General features: G+C 40.0%; 1 protein-coding gene across 1 annotated transcript; it reads left to right on the top strand.

Moving 5' to 3' along the window:
• The first annotated feature begins 1,382 nt into the window (after window positions 1-1,382).
• DNAJA2 (DnaJ heat shock protein family (Hsp40) member A2) lies at window positions 1,383-14,778 on the top strand. The gene is made up of 9 exons (XM_022555171.3): window positions 1,383-1,570; window positions 3,205-3,264; window positions 3,562-3,785; window positions 6,251-6,331; window positions 6,572-6,705; window positions 8,489-8,685; window positions 12,555-12,699; window positions 12,822-12,949; window positions 13,520-14,778. Exons 1-9 carry the CDS (start codon window positions 1,493-1,495, stop codon window positions 13,709-13,711), a joined length of 1,239 nt encoding a protein of 412 aa, XP_022410879.1. The 5' UTR covers window positions 1,383-1,492; the 3' UTR covers window positions 13,712-14,778.
• The last annotated feature ends 7,657 nt before the right edge of the window (window positions 14,779-22,435 follow it).

The following is a 22,435-nucleotide window of genomic DNA, read 5'->3' as shown; positions in this document are numbered from 1 at the left end:
CTATCTTACAAAAGGCACAAGCCAAGGATAGTGGGAACTCAAATGAGATAGCAATGTTCACCAGGTTGTGGAATCTAGGAAGACATCACTGAAACAGCAGCATTTTGGACAGGATTTGAGAAAACTGGAAGAGTTAGGTGAAAGGAGCATCATGACTTCACATCAATTAACTCCCCAAGGTTTTCAGGATAAATTTCAACTCTTTGGCATGGCACTCAATGCCCTCCAAACTAGGTCTGGGGGAAAGCCAGGGAGAAGGGATTATCCTAAGTGAGATGCCTATGCTGGAGTCTTTGTTACCAGTTCAGGTTCCAAAGGATCAGAACATCTTATTTTTTCTGTCTCCATAAATCGTTAGTGGGTTGAAGGTAGACACCATGGCTTATTCTTTTTTTTTTTTTTTTTTCCATGGCTTATTCTTAACACTCCACTCCACCAGTCCAGGCGTCCATACCTCTTAGCACATGGCAGGTGCATAGCAAACATTTTCTGAAGCAAATCTAAATCATGGGCAACAATCACCAGATGACTGTGCGCCCAACCAGGCTGCCTGATACCATCTAGACCTCTGGTGTTGGCTAATTTTAAAGCTACCAAGAGACCTAAACACACGATCCGGAGGTAACAGGTGGAACTTGTGGATCTAGATGCCACAAACCAATTGTGAAGGGACATGAGACAATTGTGAAAATCTAAACACGGACTAGGAATTAGGTGAAGGAATTCATTTCATTACATGTGGTGATGTGATTATGCCTTAAAAAGTCATCTGTTAGACTTATATAGAGTATTTATAAACAATGATTTCCCTTAAAACACTGGAAGTAGGGAGTATGGGGGGAATAGATGAAACAAAGTGGGCAAAATGTAGCTAACCGTTCGGTATATTATACTACTTTTGCTGAATGTCTGAAAATGCCTTAATATAAAACACACACAGCACACACACACCCAGGTGCTGTTTTTCATCGTAAACCCCGAGGGAACCAGATCCAGAGGGTCCACCGGCGGCAGCTCGGATTCTGAGGACTACCTCCGCGAGCCCGGACCGCCTTTCTCTCCCGCTGGACTCGAAGCGGACCGATGCTGTGCGCCGCATCGGCCTCTTCATCCTTTCAGCACCCCCCTAAACGCCTCTGGAGAGAGCTGGTGTCACGGAGGATAGCGTCCAGACTTAGTTATCCCGGTTTCTACGCTGGACTTCGCCCAGCGGCCCAGAGCCTCAAGGCAGTAGACCACCTCACCCACTTCCTCACCGCCCGAGACGCCGCCACCACCTCGGCCGAGCGCTCGAGGCGGACTCCGAGAAGCAACGTCACGGCGCGCCGTGCGTCGGTTCAAAGGTCGGCCCCGCCCCCGCCTCCCCCTCGCTGTTTCGCTCGGCCTGCGCTGCCGCTGCCGCCGCCGCCGCCGCCGCCGCCGCTGCCGTGGGCCCGGCTCCGCTCCGCCTGCTCCGCCGCCTTCCTCCCTGAGCGCTGCCAGGCCGGCCGCCATGGCGAACGTGGCCGACACGAAGCTGTACGACATCCTGGGCGTCCCGCCCGGTGCCAGCGAGAACGAGCTGAAGAAGGTATTGGGGAGCGGGCCGCCCGGGCAGGGTGTGAGGGGCGCAGGCCTGAGCGGCTGGGACTGCCAGGCCGCGCTGTGGGGCGGCCCGCTAGCCGGCGGTGGCGGGCCCAGGCTGGGGGCCGGCGGCGAGACCGGCCCGCCGCGGGCCGCGCACTCCAGCCTCGGCTGACCTTGGGCCGCCGGCCCCGCCCGCCCGCCTACAGATGCAGCAAATAAAACCCACCCCTGAGCAAACACGACGAAAACGCTTCCTTCCTCCCTCCCCCGGCGGGCGCCGGAGGCCAGGCGCTCTCGGGAGGCAGCTGCCTGCCCGGCCCTCCCCGCGCCGAGGTCACCACCCTGGAAAAACAGGTTGGACCGAGACGCCCAGCGCATCCCGGCCCCGGGAGAGGAGTTGACCGCGCCGCGGACGTCGGCACCCGAGCCGCGTCGGGGCTGGTCTGGGGCCTGGCGGAGGGTCGAGGCCGCCCCCGCCGGGTGCCTGTGGGAACTTAGGGATGTTTCCTGGGAGCCGCGGCCGCGGAGCTTCTCCCCCTCTTCCTCCCTCGCCCATTGACCCGGAGGTGGCGTGGGTCTGTGCCTGGGTGCTTTGTTCTGTGGGCAGGTAACCCAAATGTTATGTGCTCGTTTCAGGAAAAAGCTGTGGGTCCCAGCCAAACACCTGAGCGTACACTGACTAAAAATAAATAGAAGGCCTCATTATCGCTGTTTGCATTGCTGCGAATCTTTTATCTCAGGATTTCAAAGCATTTGAGGCATTTGATTAAGCCCCACAGCATCTTCACGGGGCTTAGAGTATTCGAATTTGTAAGCTTAGAAAAATGAGAATGCTCCTTAGGCAGTGGGACGGGTGCAGTTGAGAGTAAAAGCACTTCCTGTTACCTTACCGGAAATGCTATTCTGTGTTACATAATTCAGGTGTCTGTGAATGAACGCTTAAGTGCTTTATATCTCAGCCACCCAAATGTATGCAGCTTCACTAAGACCGAGGTCACTCCAGTTAAGACCCCAATCAATCCACCGTATGAAAATAAACCATGACCTAGGAGCTTGTCTTGGCTTTTTCCTGATGCTACAATTAGAGGAGCCATCGTGAGCCAGATTCTTACCTTAGCTTAATTTTTTTTTAACATCTTTATTGGAGTATAATTGCTTTACAATGGTGTGTTACTTTCTGCTTTATAACAGAGCGAATCAATTATACATATGTTCCCATATCTCTTCGCTTAGCTTAATTTTAATAATAGTGTTTTTGCAGGCTGTAGAGCTTAACAGTCATTTCTCTTTAGAGTTAATTGGAGTTGTCTTGGTCTGCTTACGGGCCATCAAAGACATTTGACAATAGTGAAAATAGGGGATTTTTCAGTATTTTGTTTTTCTCTGTGGCTTTGTTTCATTGTTTGTATCTGGCTTTAGTATAACTTGTTTTCAAGTATAACTACTGTCTGCTTTGTTATTAGTGAGAAAACAGTATTAAGATGGAATATGCCCAACAATGCCAATGAATAAAGGATATTTTGGGAGGTTATGATTTTAGAACATTGCTTCTCAGAAAATTGGATGTTACGTTAGTACTCACAAATCTTTAAACTGGTCTTTATATATAACCTTTTTTTAAAAAATCTTTTATTGAAGGCATACAGAAAGTTAGCCAAGGAATACCATCCCGATAAGAATCCAAATGCTGGTGACAAAGTAAGTTATTTGAGACTTTTTTCCCCTGAGATTTCTGTTTTAAACTTAAATCACCCTTCTTGGGAAAAAAAGGGAATGTTGTAAGAAAAGTCCATTTATTCCCATAGTGCTAAAGTTTTATGTTAAGAGTATTTTGGTTTTACAATGGGAATACTAACATTCGGGGCAGTGGTAGGTGGTAAATAGGACCAGAATCAAACCAAAGGTAACTTGTAACTTTTCTTTTAGAATTAAATGAATTCTAGATTCCTGTAGCTTTTTATTTGTAAATCCAGTTGTTTTACTTTTTCCTTATAGTTCAAAGAAATAAGTTTTGCATATGAAGTACTATCAAATCCTGAGAAGCGTGAACTATATGACAGATATGGAGAACAAGGTCTTCGGGAAGGTAGCGGCGGAGGTGGTGGCATGGATGATATTTTCTCTCACATTTTTGGTGGGGGATTATTCGGCTTCATGGGCAATCAGAGCAGAAGTCGAAATGGCAGAAGAAGAGGAGAAGACATGATGCATCCACTCAAGTGAATATCTTTTTTCTTTTTTAAAAAAAATGCTAAATACTCTTTTTCAAGTAGAAGTACTCAGTAAAAGAGAGAAGAGGCATCAAAAAATACACTGTCCATCAGAAAAAAAAAAAATCTTCCATTTACCATGCTGTCCTCATTGGGTGACTAAGTTGAATTTAATAACCTGAATGTTGGTATTTTGCTAACAGATCTTAAAGGATGGTTGGTGTTTTTACAGAGTAGGAAGATTGATTTGGTATATGCTTCTGAGACTGCTTGTTTTTAAATTTTCAATTATGAAGATTCTTTTCTTTGAAGTATTTAGACCTCCTGAGTTACTTTTTATTTAAAAACTTACAAATTGAGTGACCATCTGGCTAGTTTGTTAACATGTTACAGTAACTCATTACTTGTTTCTCAGTCTGAACTGTCCTAAATTGATTTCCACTGAGCTTGCTGGCCTCAAGCCTGACATTAACCTGCCAACATATGAATGGTACCTGACCTTGATCTTAGACTGTGAACCCAATATGAAAATAACTATTTTACTTTGCAAAATTTGTGAGATCTTTTGTCCCGTTAACTTTTCATGGACCAGTAATGGTTATACTAGCAAATGCCAGAGACTGAAGTTCAAGTGTTTATTTGAAATATTTCATAGTATCTAGTTTATACATTTGAGTAGGTAAGAGGAAGTAAAGTGTAATTTGTTAAAATTTTCCTGTTATTCCAATATCTCATTTTGGGTGGCTTTATAATATTCCATTCCGTCATTTATTTAATCATTCCCTTTTCTATAGGATGTTGCCAATTTTTTTCCTATCATAAATAGTGCTGCTGTGAGTATCTTTATATACAGCTTTGTCTCTCCTTGGCAGAGATTCCTGGGCAGGCATCAGTGTTTTGAGGCTGATAAATATAACTAAATTGCCTTGTAGAGGATTGTGCCAGTTTAGCCCCACTGGTGGAGAGTGCCAGCTTCACTAGACCATTACCCATATTTTTCCTTCTTTTGCCATGTTTGTTGAAGTGAAGATTTTTCTGGCCTCTTACACAGCAGTGTTGCATACTAATTGCAGTTTAATATGTTAGGGGAAGAAGACCTACCTATCATGTAAATGGTTGGTTAAAGGTTCTTAGGAGGAGGTTAAAGCCTGATGGAACCAAGTGCTTTGGTCTAAGGTCTAGATATGCCGTTGTTTGGAAGTGCTGGTAGTGTTTTGACCATAAATGTTTTATTATACTGTCTAGAATGTATAAAAGATAACAATTTTGAGAAAGTTTGAATGCCACAAAATAGTATAGGTGCTTTGCAAAGCACATTTAACTTCTTTTGTTCCTCTATTTTTTTTTTTTTGCGGTACGCGGGCCTCTCACTGCTGTGGCCTCCCCCGCTGCGGAGCACAGGCTCCAGACGCGCAGGCTCAGCGGCCATGGCTCACGGGCCCAGCTGCTCCGCGGCACGTGGGATCTTCCCCGACCGGGGCTCGAACCCGTGTCCCCTGCATCAGCAGGTGGACTCCCAACCACTGCGCCACCAGGGAAGCCCTGTTCCTCTGTTTTAAAGTAAACCTTTACCATTAAAGGAGATTTAAAAACACCATGAGAAGGGTAAAACCAAATTAAATGCATTGCTTGCAAATTGTAAATAATATTTTTGAGACTTTTGATTTATATAGATTTTTTTTTTGATGTTTATTTGGAAATGAATGGTCCTGCAGTTCAGATATGCTGTATGAATAAAGACGAGTTGGGTTTTATCAGTTGGGATTTTTAATAGGCTTTTTAACTTGGCCATTTTGGGGTCATAGACCCCTTCGAAATTTTTGCAAAAGTTGCTCAAGTTTTGCTTATAATTCACTGCGTTTTTCAGACATCTAAAACTTGTTGTAGGCTCTCTCTTGGAAACCTATTCTTCTCATCTTTCACACTCTAGATAAGGCCAATTTTTTTTTTTTTAAGACATATGCAATCTAATTGCCTCCCGTAAATTGTAATGTAACTTTGTAGCGTTTCTGAATTGTCCTTGAAGGGGACAGAGCCTTATAGTAGAGCCTGGACTCTGGAGCCAGACTGCCTATGTGATCTTGGGCAAGTTACTTCTCTGTGCCTCAGTTTTGTCCTGTAACATGAGGATAATAATTTTACCTCATTCAGGGGGTTGGATTAGGTGGAGGTCTTCCTTGAGGCCAGAAGAAGGTGTGATGTTTTGAGTTTGTGCAGTTATCAGCTTTATCAGGAAATGCAGCACAGTAAATTATTGGCCTGATCCTTTAAGTTCTGGCTTTCAGCAATACATATATTGTTTATAGCCATAAACAATTTGAGCTACAAAATAAAATCTCACTCAGTTGATTTATGTTAGATGTTCTTGAATTCTTTGTTTAAAAGGTTATAGTGGAATTTGCTATATCAGCTATCGTTTAATCTTGAATTTAAGAGAACTTGGCAAAATTTGAACCTAATTCTTTTCTCCCCAGAGTATCTTTAGAAGATCTGTATAATGGCAAGACAACCAAACTACAACTTAGCAAGAATGTACTGTGTAGCGCATGCAGTGGGTAAGTGTGTTTTCTGGTTACGAAATGAATTTCATCTATTCTTTCAGTGGCACATTGAGTCCATATCAGATAAAAATTGTTCATGACTTCAAACTGACTACCCAACCCAGAACACTTTCTGATACCTCTGAAAGTCTTTAAATACCAGTCATTGGGCGTTGAAGATGAAGGTGAAAAGCACAATTCCTATTTGTCATGGCCTAGGGGGAATATTCTAATTTATACTTTTGCTTGCTTTAGCCAAGGTGGAAAGTCTGGAGCTGTTCAGAAGTGTAGTGCTTGTCGGGGTCGAGGTGTACGCATCATGATCAGACAGCTGGCTCCAGGAATGGTACAACAGATGCAGTCTGTGTGTTCTGACTGTAATGGAGAAGGTATGCATGCCAGTGTTTCTCTGCTTTTATGTTGGATGGATTGGGAATGCAGAAGTTGGAGAGGCTTACAGTTTTTCTTTTTCAACGTGTGTTTGTATTCATCTTATTAAAGATACAGAGGGTTCTGAAAGAGAAATGTAAAAATAATATTTCCTTATGCATAGGCCCAGTGAACACAGATAAACAGTAAACTTATATTATGTTGAGTGAAATGTTAGTCTTTTTTCATTCCAAAAAGATGGGGCAAAGTTTTTTGTCCCTTTATATTTTAAAAAGTTACATTTGGTAAAAGCGAGAGAGCAAATTGTTCAGTTCTCATTCTGATAAGCGGAGAATTTTACTGTAAGCTTTAGTTAGCTTTTGAGGATAGATTATTGCAATTGAAGCTCTTTTTACAGAAGTAAATATTTTAGGCTTTGTGGGTGAATGTTTTCTGAAACTGCTATTCACTTCTGCCCTTTTAGCACTTTTATAGCCACAGACAATATGTAAACAAGTGGGCATGACTGTCTTCTAGATAAACATTACTTATAGAAACAAGGGCATGCCCATTTTGGCCTGTGAGCCTTAGTTTGCCAGCCCTTGTTCTAGAGCAGTGCTATCCAAAAGAATTTTTCTGTGATGATGGGAAAGTTCTGTGTATGTAATGTCTAGTGTAGTAGCCACTAGCCACCTGTGTATGACTGAGGAACTGAACCTTTTTTTTTTTTTTTGCGGTATGCGGGCCTCTCACTGTTGTGGCCTCTCCCATTGCGGAGCACAGGCTCTGGACGCGCAGGCTCAGCAGCCATGGCTCATGGGCCCAGCCGCTCCACGGCATGTGGGATCTTCCCGGACCGGGGCACGAACCCGTGTCCCCTGCATCGGCAGGCGGACTCTAAACCACTGCGCCACCAGGGAAGCCCTGAACTTTTAATTTTAATTATTTTTAAATTAAATAGCTACATTGGCTAGTGGCTACCACATTGGGCAGTTCTAGAACATCCTTTTCCAAATTGCTTCTGGAAGAGACAAGATAATTTGGAGAAGCTGCATATATTCCCCTCCTGGAGCGTCTCAGGGCATTTTACCTTATTAAAGTTGCTAACAATTCCCACTCTCAAGAAATCAGAATTGACTGAAATCTTTTCCCATGTGCCATTACCATTTTAAGGAACTGGTGCTTTGCAGAACATATTTTGCAGAAGCAGTGTTCCTGAAGTCACTTATACATGTCATCTGAGCATTAAAGTATGCCACTAATCAGCCATCAGAAATTGATGGTATTTTTTTTCACAGTATACTATGTACAGCTTTGGTTTTATTTTATTACAGCACTGATCAAATATTTCAGAAGAATACATAGAAGAAAAAAACTGTTAGAGTTATAAAGGATGTTTAAATCTTTATTTGGGTTGTCTCTCTCCATTGTTAAATTTAAATGAAACTAAGACAAAAAAATGAAAAAGCAGTTGTAGAAGTTCCAGCATCCGACCACCCATTTTGTTTGCTTGATCATTAGGCTTTGTTTTAACTTAGGAAGTAGAGTCAGGAGTTAAGAAAATATTGTTTAAGATACTTTATACTCTGGAGTAGAGGAGACTAGGTAGCGGGGTCCTTTAGGTAGCCTGCAGTAAGATGTGAGTTTTTGTTATTAAGAATGATATTTCAATCAAAAGTTCAGGTAGCAGTTTAAAGACATTCAGGAAATTTATTTAGTGAATAAAGGCATTATCAAGACCTATCTTACTTAAGAGTGCAGTATAGTACCCTTGCTGGAAGTTTGAATGACCTCTTTTTCCAGGGGAGGTAATTAATGAAAAGGACCGCTGTAAAAAATGTGAAGGGAAGAAGGTGATTAAAGAAGTCAAGATTCTTGAAGTCCACGTAGACAAAGGCATGAAACATGGACAGAGAATTACATTTACTGGGGAAGCAGACCAGGCCCCAGGAGTGGAACCAGGAGACATTGTTCTTTTGCTACAAGAAAAAGAACATGAGGTAATTTCCTTTTTGTTTGTTTTATTTTTGCCTCAGAAGACCAGAAATGGGTCTTGTGTGCAAGATATAGGTTAGATCAGTTTGAGTTTCCTGAAGCAACACTGAACATAGATGAAGTTAAGTCCTTAGGCTGAGTTCATAAGAACTGACTTCTTTAGTAGACCAACAAGACAGGTGCTGTCAGAAGCACTGTAGAAGGAGTTGGTCTTGGTCCCAGCTCTGCCATTGACTGGCAGTATAACCTTAAGTAATCCTGTTGTGTCTGTACCTCGGTTTCCTTATTTATGAAAATAAGGGCATTGGACCAGATAATCTAGGCAGCCTAGGTTTCACTGTGAAACTCCTTGGATGGTTGGTGAGGGCTTCAGTCCTCAGTACTGCTCTGTTGACTTGTTTTACATATTGGGTATCTATGTGAGCTTTCTTGAAAGAAAAGGTTCTGCAGTTTTAAAAACATTTTATTTAAAAATTTTTTTTTTTTTTTGGCCGTGCTGCACAGCTTGTGGGATCTTAGTTCCCCAGCCAGGGATTGAACCCGAGCCCACGGCAGTGAAAGCACCGAGTCCTAACCACTGGACTGCCAGGGAACACCCTATTTTTAAATTGCTCATTGACTCTGTATTGTATCCGTTAATGTACATGGCAAAATGTACTGGGCTGATGATGTGGCCTGGTATATGTTATTTTGATTATACCATTGTATCTGTATTTTTTAAATGTGCGATGGAGTATATTTTAAGTTTTTTGTTTGTTTTTTGATTTGGACCATTTTTAGAGTCTTTGTTGAATTTGTTACAATATTGCTTCTGTTTTATGTTTTGGTTTCTTTGGCCATGAGGCATGTGGGATCTTAGTTCCCCAACCAGGGATTGAACCCGCAACCCCTGCATTGGAAGATGAAGTCTTAACCACTGGGCCACCAGGGAAGTCCCCTAAATTCTTGGATATAGAAGCATTTGACAGGATTCTGGCTTTGTACTTGATCGCATTGCCATTTTGAGTTCCTTTGGAACTATTTAGATTACAAGTCAGCCGCCTTTTTTAGTTCACACTAAAATTTTCTCCCATTTGATGGTGATTTCTACAAATGAAGTAAATTTTAAAAATCACTTCAAGAATCCAATAGAGATTAAAGCCATATTGAGATGCAGATTCTGGGAATTTGATTTGATTCATTCCCTCATTAGATTGTGGCTTGCTCTCCTAGACAAGCCTTTCTCAAGGTATACTAGTCGAATTTATTGCCTCAGCAAAGCTGTAAATTGCTATATATCTTGGCCTTTTGTGAATATTGCCAAACCTACCAGTGGCAAGGGTCCCTAGATTGCTTTTGTTGTTGTATTTTTTAAGGAGTAATTTCTAGAATTCTGCCTTAGAGTGTTATGGATTAAAATATTCTGTAAGAATTTGGGATTTTAAAAAATAGAAATCACTGACCTTGGAGACAAGGGACTTAAGTTCTGGCTCCCATTTATTAGCTTTAGCTTCCCTGGGCTTGGCTTTGCATACTAAAAAAAAAAAAAGTCATCCCTCAGAAAGATAGTGTAGAATCAAATGAGATAATGAATAAGCTGCTCTTCTTTCTTGGGGCTGTGAGGAGGAGGCATTTGGAAGTAAATCACCTCCAAAATTATTGGCAGCAGTGGAATTGCGTGGAATTTCCAACAGACAGCAGATGTTACTGGTTGTTTAAAGTAGAAAGTAGAAGATGATAAAGGTTAGAATGGAAGTTCATCTAGTAAGAGGTCAAAGATTGTTCCTTCTTGGTTTTATTGTGACCGGTAAAGTAAATTTGAGCCCAAAATGAGATTTAGGTATCTTGTTTCGTTTATACCACTGAGAATATTCTTAACCTTCTTAAGAAAAATTGATTAGTTTGACTAGTTCATGAACATACTTGTATGTTTTTTGGGGCTTTCTTTTTTAAAAAAACTCAACACTTGTGCTGAAGGAATTGTGAGGCCATGAGATCAGGGTGGGTACTGTAGCTGAAACAGAGTGTAAATCTTCTGATCAAAAAACAATTCAATTTTGAGAGTGCTGTGTATGCATGTGTATCATCTTTCAGTACTGGTTTGTGTGTATTTTGGTAATCTTGCTATCATGGTGCATTTGTACAGCAAAGAACCACAGTGGTGGGTAAGATCTGGTGATGTTAGTCTCTCTTCTATACTCTATATTTTTATTTTTCAGAAATTATTACAGCTTTTATGTGTTTTACTGTCTGGTTCTTGGTAATTTCTCATTAGTCTGGTTTTTCAAAAATTTCCTGGCCATTCTTGCCTGGTTATTCTCTGTTTGAATTTTAGCATCAAATTGTCTAATATAACCACCCTTCCTGCTGGTCCCCTGCCCCCCCCAAAAAAACCCTAATACCATTTTTTATTGGAGTTACTTTAAGTTGAGCTCTCCTATACAAGAACATAGTATCCCTTCATGCTTCCTACTTCTTTTTTTTTTTTTAATTTATTTATTTGGTCGCACTGTGCAGCATGTGGAACTTCCCCAACCAGGGATGGAACCCGTGTCCCTTGCATTGGGAATGCGGAGTATTAACCACTGGACCACCAGGGAAGTCCACTCCCTACTGCTAATATAGCTTTAACCAAAGGATATTTGGTTAAAGATAGTTTTGGGGACAGTAATGTAATGATATGTTCAGAAACACTTTCATTTTATGAACTTGCAAAAGCATTGAAAAGTGCTGCATGAAAGAAACCGTGTTGAAGTTAATTTTTCCACCCATTGTGAGAAACACCTGAGTAAACTCTCATAGGAAATATACATTCAGTGGTTCTCAAACTTTAGCATACATTAGAATCCCCTGGAGGGTTTATTAAAACTTCAGATTGCAGGTCCTCACGTTCATAGATTCTGATGCAGTGGTTATGGGATGAGGCCCAAGAATGTGCATTCCTAACCAGTTTACTGGTGCTGCTGAGGCTGCTGGTCCAGGACCACTGGTCAAGATAATGGTTTGAGATTAACTTTTCTTCATAGGTAAATTTAGGAGGATAATTTAGGAAAAGAGGATATCTTTCAGATTTCCTCTCTTCTCTGACTGAACCAGCCAGGATTATTCTTTAGAAGAGAGAACTATTGTATTGGAAAAAAAATTAGGTGACCCTTCACTGCAGTTAATTTTATTTCAGCTTAAATTTCAAAAGTTAACTGTAGATATTTGTGAATTCTAATAAGCAAATGTTATAAGTTGGGCATGTGTGAAATTGGATGTATTTTTCCCTACACATTGAACGCTCATTTTTTAATGTTTATTGAATAACCTTTGCGTTACCTAGTCCATAGGCTTATGGTGTAATAGTAAGCCAACTTTAGCATTTGTTTTACATTCACCTAAGCAAGTTTTGAATTTTAGGTGAGGTAAAATTTGTTTGTATTTGTACGAAGCATGGGGTTTGAGCCCCTTTACTGGCTGAGCATTACTGGTTGAGCTTTTTTAGTTGAACTTGGGCCTTCACCTTTCCCTGTTAGAATCACATCTGGAGGAAACTCCAAGTGAACCTGTTCTCCAGAATCCCACTGGGCCTTGTACACCTTTTCACTCACAGGCAGTGTTTCGAAATGGTCCATAATTGTAAAATATACCTGGTTCTGTTTTTGAAGTTTCAGTTGTACCTTATGAGTCATTGTTTTCCCAATTCCAATTCTTTCGTGATAGTAGTTTTTAGCATATTACTTGAGAATAGCTAGGTTTCCTTATATAAATTTAGGAAACCTAGGGATGGTGGCAGTTTGGCTTTTGCAGTAAATGGTAGAACTAAGGTTTTGAAATTGATTCAAGAGGCACAGAACAACAGTATGCGTCCATAATTTTTTAAAAAGATGTTTCTGGTGTGCTTTATTTGTAGGTGTTCCAGAGAGACGGAAATGATTTGCACATGACATATAAGATAGGACTTGTTGAAGCTCTATGTGGATTTCAGTTCACATTTAAGCACCTTGATGGACGTCAGATTGTGGTGAAATACCCCCCTGGCAAAGTAATTGAGCCAGGTAAATCTTGATTTTTGCCTGATCCACGATTCTTTCTGCAGTAGGTGACTCAAAAAAATATTGTTGTGCACCTTCTTGGGTAAAATTCTTAATATTTTCCCCTTTATTTACTCAAATAATAGGATGTGTCCGTGTAGTTCGAGGTGAAGGAATGCCACAGTATCGTAATCCCTTTGAAAAAGGTGATCTTTACATAAAATTTGATGTGCAGTTTCCTGAAAACAACTGGATCAACCCAGACAAGCTTTCTGTAAGTGTTCTCTAAATTTAGGCAACAGTTGAGTTAAAGTTTAATAATAGTTGTGTTTCTGTGTCACCTTCTCTTTGTTTTGGGTGCTAAGATTAGATTACACAGTTTATTAATTTGAGTGATTGATGGGCTGTCCTGGTTGTTTTTAAAGTGAGGATACCTGATGTAAAAGTTTATGGGGCCAAGTAGGGAATAGTGAAGGAGTAAAGCAGACTGCATGTGAGGTGGTGGTGGGAGGATTGGGGCTCCTTGGAGAACAGATATCTCACCTGAAGAGGGCAACCCCCCAGCTTAGCGTCTACTGGTTGTTCATGCAGGAAGGCATGTCTAGTGTGAAATTTTCCAGTGTTTAAATGTTAGCAACTAATTCTGTTTTTTGTTTTCTAAGCAATAGATGGGTTGCACAAAAGATGTCTACAGATTTGGTCTGTGGGTCATCCATTTGTGATCTCTGGCTTAAAGTGCAAAGACTAACTGTCAAACATATACCTTGGATTGTATCAAAAGGGAACTTGATAGTGGATGAAGATAATCTTCCAGCTAACCTTATTTTTGTTTATTTTAATGAAGGAATTAGAAGATCTTCTGCCATCTAGACCAGAAGTTCCGAACATTATTGGAGACACAGAGGAGGTAGAGCTTCAAGAGTTTGATAGCACTCGGGGCTCAGGAGGTGGTCAGAGGCGTGAAGCCTATAATGATAGCTCTGATGAAGAAAGCAGTAGCCATCATGGACCAGGAGTGCAATGTGCCCATCAGTAAACTCTGCAAACAAATTGCACAGGTGGATTTTCTTTCCACACTTGCCTGGTTTGTTTTCAGCGATCCAGCTGGTCAACCCAGATGAACTGATGGACATCTGTTGGTCTATGTGTAACTTTTAAAATTGGTATAGTATCTACAGAGTGTATAATTTAAACTAACCACAAAGCTTTACATCTTCATTTCGACTGTTCTGTAGCAGAATAAAGCACTTGAAAGGAAACAAGACTCCCTTTCACACGTGGGTTATAAGTTTCAGTCCTGGTATCTGTGCTTGATTTTTATCAGTTTTGTGTAGATTTTATGTTTCATATTTTAAATTCAAATCCCACATTGTAAAGTTTGTGTACAATTTGTCCTGAAGCTTTGTGTTTGGCTGCACCTGCATAAGCTGCTACAAATAGAATAAAGAATTTCATAGCCTGTATCTATCATTTAGATGCATGGAAAAATGGGCTTTGCACACAATGGGTTTGGAGCTGACTGGGAAAAATGGAAAAAATAACATTAGCTGAGCTGTGGTTGTAAAGTTTGGGGTTTCTCCCCCCGCCCTTTTTTTTTCCTTTTTTTTCTTTTTTTTTTTTTTTTTTTTTTTACCATCTTGTGAAAGGTTTCTGAAACTCAATAATAAAAAGCAGTTGGTGTAAATTACTCTTTGTCTCACATTTTTAGAAGGAAGAAGTATTTTGAACTGTAAAATCTATCCTTAAACTGGAGAATGTACCCTTAGTTCTGGTTCTTAAACAGCCCTTAAAAACCCATTGGCCTGAAGCTTATGCCTCAGGCACATGCCCATTTTATAGTTTCAAAAGACAAAAGAAAGTTTGATATGTTGGTAGAAACAGGCTTTATTGGCTTCAATTAATGCTTTGTAGAGTCAAGGATATCTGAGTTATGTAACTCTTTAAGTTATGATCCTGAGCACTGGGGCCAGGTTAACCTGGCCTGTATTTCCTCACCTCACCCCCTTTTTAAAAAAATAAGGTAACAGTAAATCAATATTAGAACCATGTCTGCATAGAACCTGTTAAAATGCTCTGTTTTCATTAAATGTTAAGTTAAAGATTCTCTTGTGTCCATTAAGTTGAATATTTGAGATTGGGGGGGGAAGCATTGATTACTATTGTTTTATAGAAAAGTAAGACTCTTAGGCTGGTATGAGAAAAACCAGGTAAAACTACTATGAAAAGGATGTTGTATTGCTCTTCTTTCATCTTCTACTACCTTTTCATTCCCAGAGTAGGTATTTTTAGAACACACTTTAATTTTAGGGAAAAGAGACATCATTTATAGATTTTACATTTGTAAAAGGACAAATGGGAGAAAGCCGAAAACTAAAAATTTTCAATGTATTATGCCATCCCTGAGCCTAATTGTAGTACTTGTAGTTTATTTCTAGGTCTACTAGAACCTGAATGAAAAAAAAAAAAGGTGTCCTGGCATTAATCAAGGCCTTGAGGTTTAAATTATTGCCCTATCCACTCTACCTCCATTGTACAAAAACTATTTTACAACCAGCCTGGGCAAGATGCAACAGCATAGTAGTTTTGTATCCAAGGTTACTTCCCCACAACAACTTTAAGTAAGAAATGCTGTGGCAATACAAAGTTTGAAGCCATTCCAATAAAGGTTTATAAAACATTAGAGCTGTTCAGTGTAGTCTTTCTTTCAGTTCTACCCAGGTTTTTGGACTACAGTAGAGAACCATATGGAAGGGGAATAAAACCTTGTTAAGGTCTGTTATTTCACTGAGTCTACTGGCTCTACGTTGTAGAGCATCTGTCTAGAGAATAAGCATATATCATCAGTACAAAGAACCTTTTATAACAGCTTTATTGAAATATAATTCATATATCATTAAATCTACTTTTTAAGGAATGTGTGCAGGGAATTCCCTGGCAGTCCAGTGGTTAGAACTTTGCTTCCACTGCTGGGGCCCTGGGTTCTATCTGTGGTCTGGGAACTAAGATTCTGCAAGCTGCGCAGCCAAAAAAAAAAAAGTGTGCAATTCAGTGGTTTTTAGTGTATTCACAGTGTTTTGCAACCATCACCACTGATTCCAGAATATTTTCATCACACCAGAAAAGAAAAATCCATTAGTATTTACTTGCAATCTCTAGTTTCTAAGTATTTGCCTATTTCAGATATTTTCTATAAAATGGAATCATAATATGTAGCTGTTTGTGACGTGTTCATTTAGTATGTTTTCAAGGTTCATTCCTGTCATAGCATGTATTGGTATTTCATTTTTATGGCAAAATAATACTCCATTGTATAGAAATACCATATGTTTGTTTACTCATCCATCAGTTGGTGGACATTTGAGTTTTTTCCATTTGGAATAATGCTGCTGTGAACATTCATGTACAAATTTGTGTGTGGACATGTTTAAAATTCTTTTGGATAAACCTAGGAGTGGAATTGCTGGGTCACATGGTAACTATTTAATCTTTTGAAGAACTGCCAAACTTCCAAAAAGGCTGCACCATTTTACAATACAACAATGTATGAGGGTTTCAATTTTTCCATGTAACTGCCAACACTTGCTGTCTTTTAGTATAGCTATCCTAGTTGGTATGAAGTGATTTTGATTTGCATTTCCTACAACTAATGATGTTAAGCATCTTTTCATGTACTTACCGGCCATCTGTGTTTCTGGAGAAATGTCTATTTCAGATCCTTTTCCCATACTTTATTCAATAGATTTTCTTACTTTATAACCTTTTTCTGTTCTAGGACACCATCTTACACTTAGTCATATCTGCATAGGTTCCTCTTGGCTGTAACAGTTCTGATTTTATTTGTTTTTGATTGGTGACCTAGACAATTTTGAGCAATAGTAGTCAGGTATTTTGTAGAATGAACAATGTAATATTAGTATTAACATGTAAAAGTTGATTCTGATAGTACTAGTTGCAGGAATGTATCAGTATGATGTTTAAAAGAAAAACCTGTTTTCTCTACTCATATAACACTTGATACTACCTGGAGTTAGACCCCACAGGTTAAGGGCTCAGTCCTATAAGACTGCCTGGTCTTCAGACACCAATCACAAGTCCCAGCTTGTCACCTGTACTTTTGACCAACTGGTTATAAATGCAGGGTACCCACAACCCCCTCCTCGGTTTCAGTAATTTGCTAGAATGGCTCATAGAACTCAGGAACACTTTTCTTACTAGATTACCAGGTTATTATAAGAGATAAAACTCAGGAACAGCCAAATGGAATAGGGTCTAGGGGTCTCCCCTTCCCAGTGGTCTAGGGGTGGGACCGAAAGTTCCAACCTTCTTACCATATGGTTGGTTCACTCTGGTAAGCAGCCCCCCTCATTAATATAAACTCAGGAATAGCTGAAAGTGGCTTGTTTTAAATTTAAAGACACACCACTAACCCCTATCAGGAAGTTCCATGGGTTTGGGGAGCTCTCTGCCAGGAACCAGGGATGAAAACCAAATTATTTTTCTTATTCTATCACAGTGTCACAGTGTTACTGATATTTCAGTGAAACGGCTGCATATTATAAACTCTCAAGACACGTGTGTAAAAGTTATTTCTAATAGTCTTACTTGCATGAGTGAATCATTGTGTACTTTGGGAGAAACATGGGAAACCTTGCTCCCACCATCTGCCAACTTTTTGCTTAGTTGTTCAATTCCAGTATACACGTATGGTAGTATCAGAATTGTTAACCCATACCCACATGGGAAAAAAAAAACCTAATCAACTGGAGTACAGTGCTAAGCATAGTTTCTTTTATCTTTAATCTCACAGACTCCATTTCCAAAGTTACTTAGGAAAGGAGCCTTTCCCCCCACCCCCTTCCATGAGATTGTTTCATACGTTTGTAATATAGTTAAATTGTGTGATTGCATTCTACATTCTATCCTAGGAACCACCCCACCAACACCTCCTAAATGACTTTTTGGAATCTGCGTACAGGGAATTCCCTGGTGGTCCAGTGGTTAGGACTCCACGCTTTCACTACTGAGGGTGCAGGTTCAATCCCTGGTTGGGGAAGTAAAATCCCACAAGTTGTGCAGAGTGGCCAAAAATAAAATCTGCATACATTGAGGGTCACTCTTTGTGTTGTGAAGTTCAAAATGTCTTGACAAATGCGTAGTGTCATGTATTTACTAGTATGTCATACACAATTTAAAAATCCCCTAAACTTGACCTATTCAACTCCTCTCCCACTTCTGATTCTGTGGCAAGCACTTACTGTTTTGCCTTTTCCAAAATTTCATATAGAGTAATATAGTATGTAGCCTTTTCAGTCTTTCACTTAGCAATATGCACTTAAGATGTGTTCATGTCTTGGGGACTTCCCTGGTGGTCCAGTGGTTAAGACTTCACCTTCCAATGCAGGGGGTGTGAGTTCAATCCCTGCTTGGGGAGCTAGGATTCCACATGCCTCATGGCCAAAACAAAACAGAAGCAATATTGTAACAAAAATTCAATACAGACGTTAAAAAAAAATGGTCCAAATAAAAAAAAAACTTAAAAAAAAAAGATGCGTTCTTGTCATTTTGTGGCTTGATAGCTCATTTCTTATTATTGCTGAAAAAGATTCCATTGTATGGCTATACCACAGTTTATCCCTTATCAGATTTATTTATTTGTTTATTTTTGGCTGTGTCGGGTCTGAGTTGTGGCACGTGGGCTCAGTAGTTGCGATGCTCAGGCTTAGTTGCCCCTCAGCATGTGGGATCTTAGTTCCCTGACCAGGGATCGGACCCACGTCTCCTGCATTGGAAGGGGGATTCTTAACCACTGGACCACCAGGGAAGTCCCACCTTATCAGATATTTGATTTGCAAATATTTTTTCCCATTCCATGGGTTGTCTTCACTTTCTTGATAGTGTCCTTTGAAGCACAAAGTTTTTTTAATTTTCATTAAGTCCAATTTATTTCTTTTATTACTTATATAAAATTTTTAACCAAAGGGTATAACACTGGAAATGATCTTCAGTGTTCATTGAGGTATAGTAGCTGGTTTTTTACATACAGCAGTCATCTGGCTCTGGGAGTACGTAGGACATTGTAGACCTTGCTTGGTTATTAATAATTTACTTGGGAAGCCTACATGAAGTTACTGTTCAACAGTTACATCAATTAAGTCTTGGGTATTTTGCCCCAAGTACTGATTTTATTATAAAGAAATATTTCTTTCAGTTTTATTGAAATACAATTGACATACAGCACTGTATAAGTTTAAGGTGTGACAGCATAATGATTTGACTTTCATAATCATGAAATGATTATCAATAAGTTTAGTGAACATCCATCATCTCATATAGATAACAGTAAAGAAATAGAAAAATATACTTTTTGTGTGTAACGGGAACTCAGGATTTGCTGCCTAAACTTTTATATAATATATAGCAGTGTTAATGACATTTATTATGTTGTACATTACATCCCTAGTACTTATAACTGGAAGTGTGTGCCTTTTGACTGTCTTCATCCAATCCCCCCCACACATACCTCTGCCTCTGGTAACCACAAATCTGATCTCTTTGGCTATGAGTTTTTGAGTTATAATTGACCTACAACTTTATGTTAGTTCCTGGTACACAACATAGTGATTTCATATTTCCATACATTTCAAAATGATCCTTTGATAAATCTAGTTGTCATGTGTCATTATACAAAATATTATAGTATTATTGATTGTATTCCCCACACTGTACATTTCATACCTGTACTCATTTATTTTGTAACTTAAAGTTCATTACCTCTTAATCTCTCTCATGTATTTCTCTCATCCCCCCATCCCTCGTCGCTTGGCAACCACCTGTATGTTCTCTATATCTATGACTCTGTATCTGTTTAGTTATGTTTGTTCATTTGTTTTGTTTTTTAGATTCCACATGTAAGTGGAATCATACACTATTTGTCTTTGTCTGACTTATTTCACTTAGCATAATATCCTCTAGGTCCACCCATGTTTTCGCAAATGGCAAGATTTCATTCTTTCTTGTGGCTAATATTCCACTATATATATATTTTTTTTTATCCATTCATCTATTGATGGCACTTGGGTTGCTTCCATATCTTAGCTATTTTAAATAATGTTACAATGAACACACGTGCATACATCTTTTCAAATTAGTGTTTTCGTTTTGTTTGGGAAAATGAATTGCTGGATCGTACGTATGGTAGTTATAGTTTTATTTTTTTGAGAGCTCTTCATACTGTTTTCCACAGTGGCTGCTACACCCACTCATTTTCTTGCTTTTCCTTGCTAACCCATTTACTTATGCCACACTTAGTAAGTTAGATCCATAAACCTAGTCTTCCTTTTCTGGCTTACTAGCTTGGAAGTTTTTATAGTATTTCATTAAGTAAACACATTTTATATTAATATAAATAGCTGGAGTTTGATTACAAAGGGATGCATGTAATCTAATAATAAAGACTCCCGGGAATTCCCTGGCAGTCCAGTGGTTAGGACTCGGTGCTTTCATTGCCAGGGCCCTGGTTGGATCCCTTGTCAGGAAACTAACATCTCGCAAGCTGAGTGGCTCAGCCAAAATAATAATAATAATAATAAAGACTCCCAAAGTCTTGTGATTAAGTCATCTCCAGTTGCAAGAGATTTGATAAAATTCTGAAGCCCACGTAATCTGGCACAGACTTCTAGAGAATATTGTTAGTATGATTCTTGTTTTTAATTTCTGAAATTTCAGTTAAATCTCTAATCAAAGTGGGCCAAATGAGTCAAGCTAAAGATGCTAGAAGACCTGACTTCTCAGCTATAGGAAGAAAAGGGCCTGAGAAATCTCTTTAGCAGGGATAGGTTGAGAACTTTCAATCAGTTGGTGTACTTTAATAGTCTATGTGTGAACAGCTAATCCCCTCTTGTGAGCCACAAATTATTTTTTCTGTTAAGAATGCAGTACATAGCCATTAAAAAATCAAACATTGGGCTTCCCTGGTGGCGCAGTGGTTGAGAGTCCGCCTGCCGATGCAGGGGACGCGGGTTCGTGCCCCGGTCCGGGAGGATCCCGCATGCCGCAGAGCGGCTGGGCCTGTGAGCCGTGGCCGCTGGGCCTGCGCGTCCGGAGCCTGTGCTCCGCAACGGGAGAGGCCACGGCAGTGAGAGGCCCGCGTACAGCAAAAAAAAAAAAAAAAATCAAGTATTAAAGAACTATGTGCTTGGAAATATGAGTAATCCACTGCCCCCATCAAATCCCATGCTCATGAGACTATCAATACAAATAGATTGGTCTTTATTCTTCAAGATTTTTTAAAATGCATATAGAACCAAATCTCCCATCTTTAATCCTCCTCCCACAGGCAACCACTTTTATCAATTTCTTGTGTGTGTAAAAATGGGATACAACTTACTTTATAACTTTTCTTTGGTCTTATTATTCCTTTGCCATATTTGCATACTAATACATAAATATCTATGTCTTCTTTTTAGTGATCTCAAAGTTCCATTGTTTGAATGAACCATTATTCATTCTTCTATTGGTAGATATTGGGATCGTTTCCAATTATTTCTTATTACAATGATATGCATAATATCTTCATAAATATGTCTGTGCATTTGTGCACAATGCACAGATTACAAAGTTAAGCTTCTAATGCAAAGAACACTGGCACATAGTAGAACCTAAATAAATATTTATTGAATGAAGGAAGTGACTTGATCTTCCCGTATGGGCAATTGGTTTCAGCTGGACTCAGGTCTCTGAGGTTCTGACCTGGCTCAGGCATCTAAAAGGTGGATTCTACAGAGCTCACCAGGAGAGTTGAGCCATTTCCTTGAAGGCATAGCTGATCCTTTGTTCTCAGTGCTCTTGATGACCAGGCTCTCCAAAGAAACCTATCAATATGGATGGCAGTGGCATGACAGGACAACATGGTGATACCCTAGCCCATTCTCCTTTCATCCCGTTGATCCAGGAGTGTCTTATTTAAAGCTCCTTTGGTTCTAAGTCCTCTCTTGTTTGATCCTAGACATCAGTTAGTAGCTAGGTACCCAGAATGATCATCCTAGGAAAGACAGGCAGTGTTGGATATTCCCTGTGTATCCCAACAGTCTAGAGACATCCACAATAGTGGCCCCACTATAGGAATTTATGCTTTGAATACTTCATTTCTTGCTATCAAAACAAAGCAACAACAAAAAAGAGAGATTCAATTACTGGCTAGGCTCTTGCCATAGCTGATCCTTCAGAGGTGGGAAAGTTCAAAGACCAAGGCTGAAGAAGCAGTGCTCCACTGGCTATCAGTCCTTTAGAAACCCTCTGACTCATTTTTAGAACAGCTTTGGCTTCAAAGAGTTTGTCCAGAGTTTCCTTGTCCTTTGTATTTACTCACAGAGGACTATTGACTACATTTGTTTTTTGCCATACGTGGGCCTCTCACTGTTGTGGCCTCTCCCGTTGCGGAGCACAGGCTCCGGACGCGCAGGCCCAGCGGCCATGGCTCACGGGCCCAGCCGCTCCGTGGCATGTGGGATCTTCCCGGACCGGGGCACGAACCCGTGTCCCCTGCATCAGCAGGCGGACTCTCAACCACTGCGCCACTAGGGAAGCCCAATGGTATACATTTGTATCTGACCAAGACATTTCAAAGGAAATAATGGCTGATTACATTTCTGCTTATACTGATTAGTACGTATCTGCATCTAAGACATCTTGTGATTGCAATGAACAAAAACATACCAGTCTTAAGAAGCAGTGAGGCACACCTGGAGGAGGAAGAGTCCAT

The sequence above is a fragment of the Delphinapterus leucas genome, chromosome 20 (assembly GCF_059928025.1).
Source record: "Delphinapterus leucas isolate spDelLeu-1000000601 "Yukka" chromosome 20, BTC_Dleu_Yukka2, whole genome shotgun sequence".
In the NCBI taxonomy this organism is placed as follows: Eukaryota; Metazoa; Chordata; class Mammalia; order Artiodactyla; family Monodontidae; genus Delphinapterus; species Delphinapterus leucas.
Note: the sequence above shows the minus strand (reverse complement) of the source record. Positions and strands in the feature narration are given on the sequence as shown.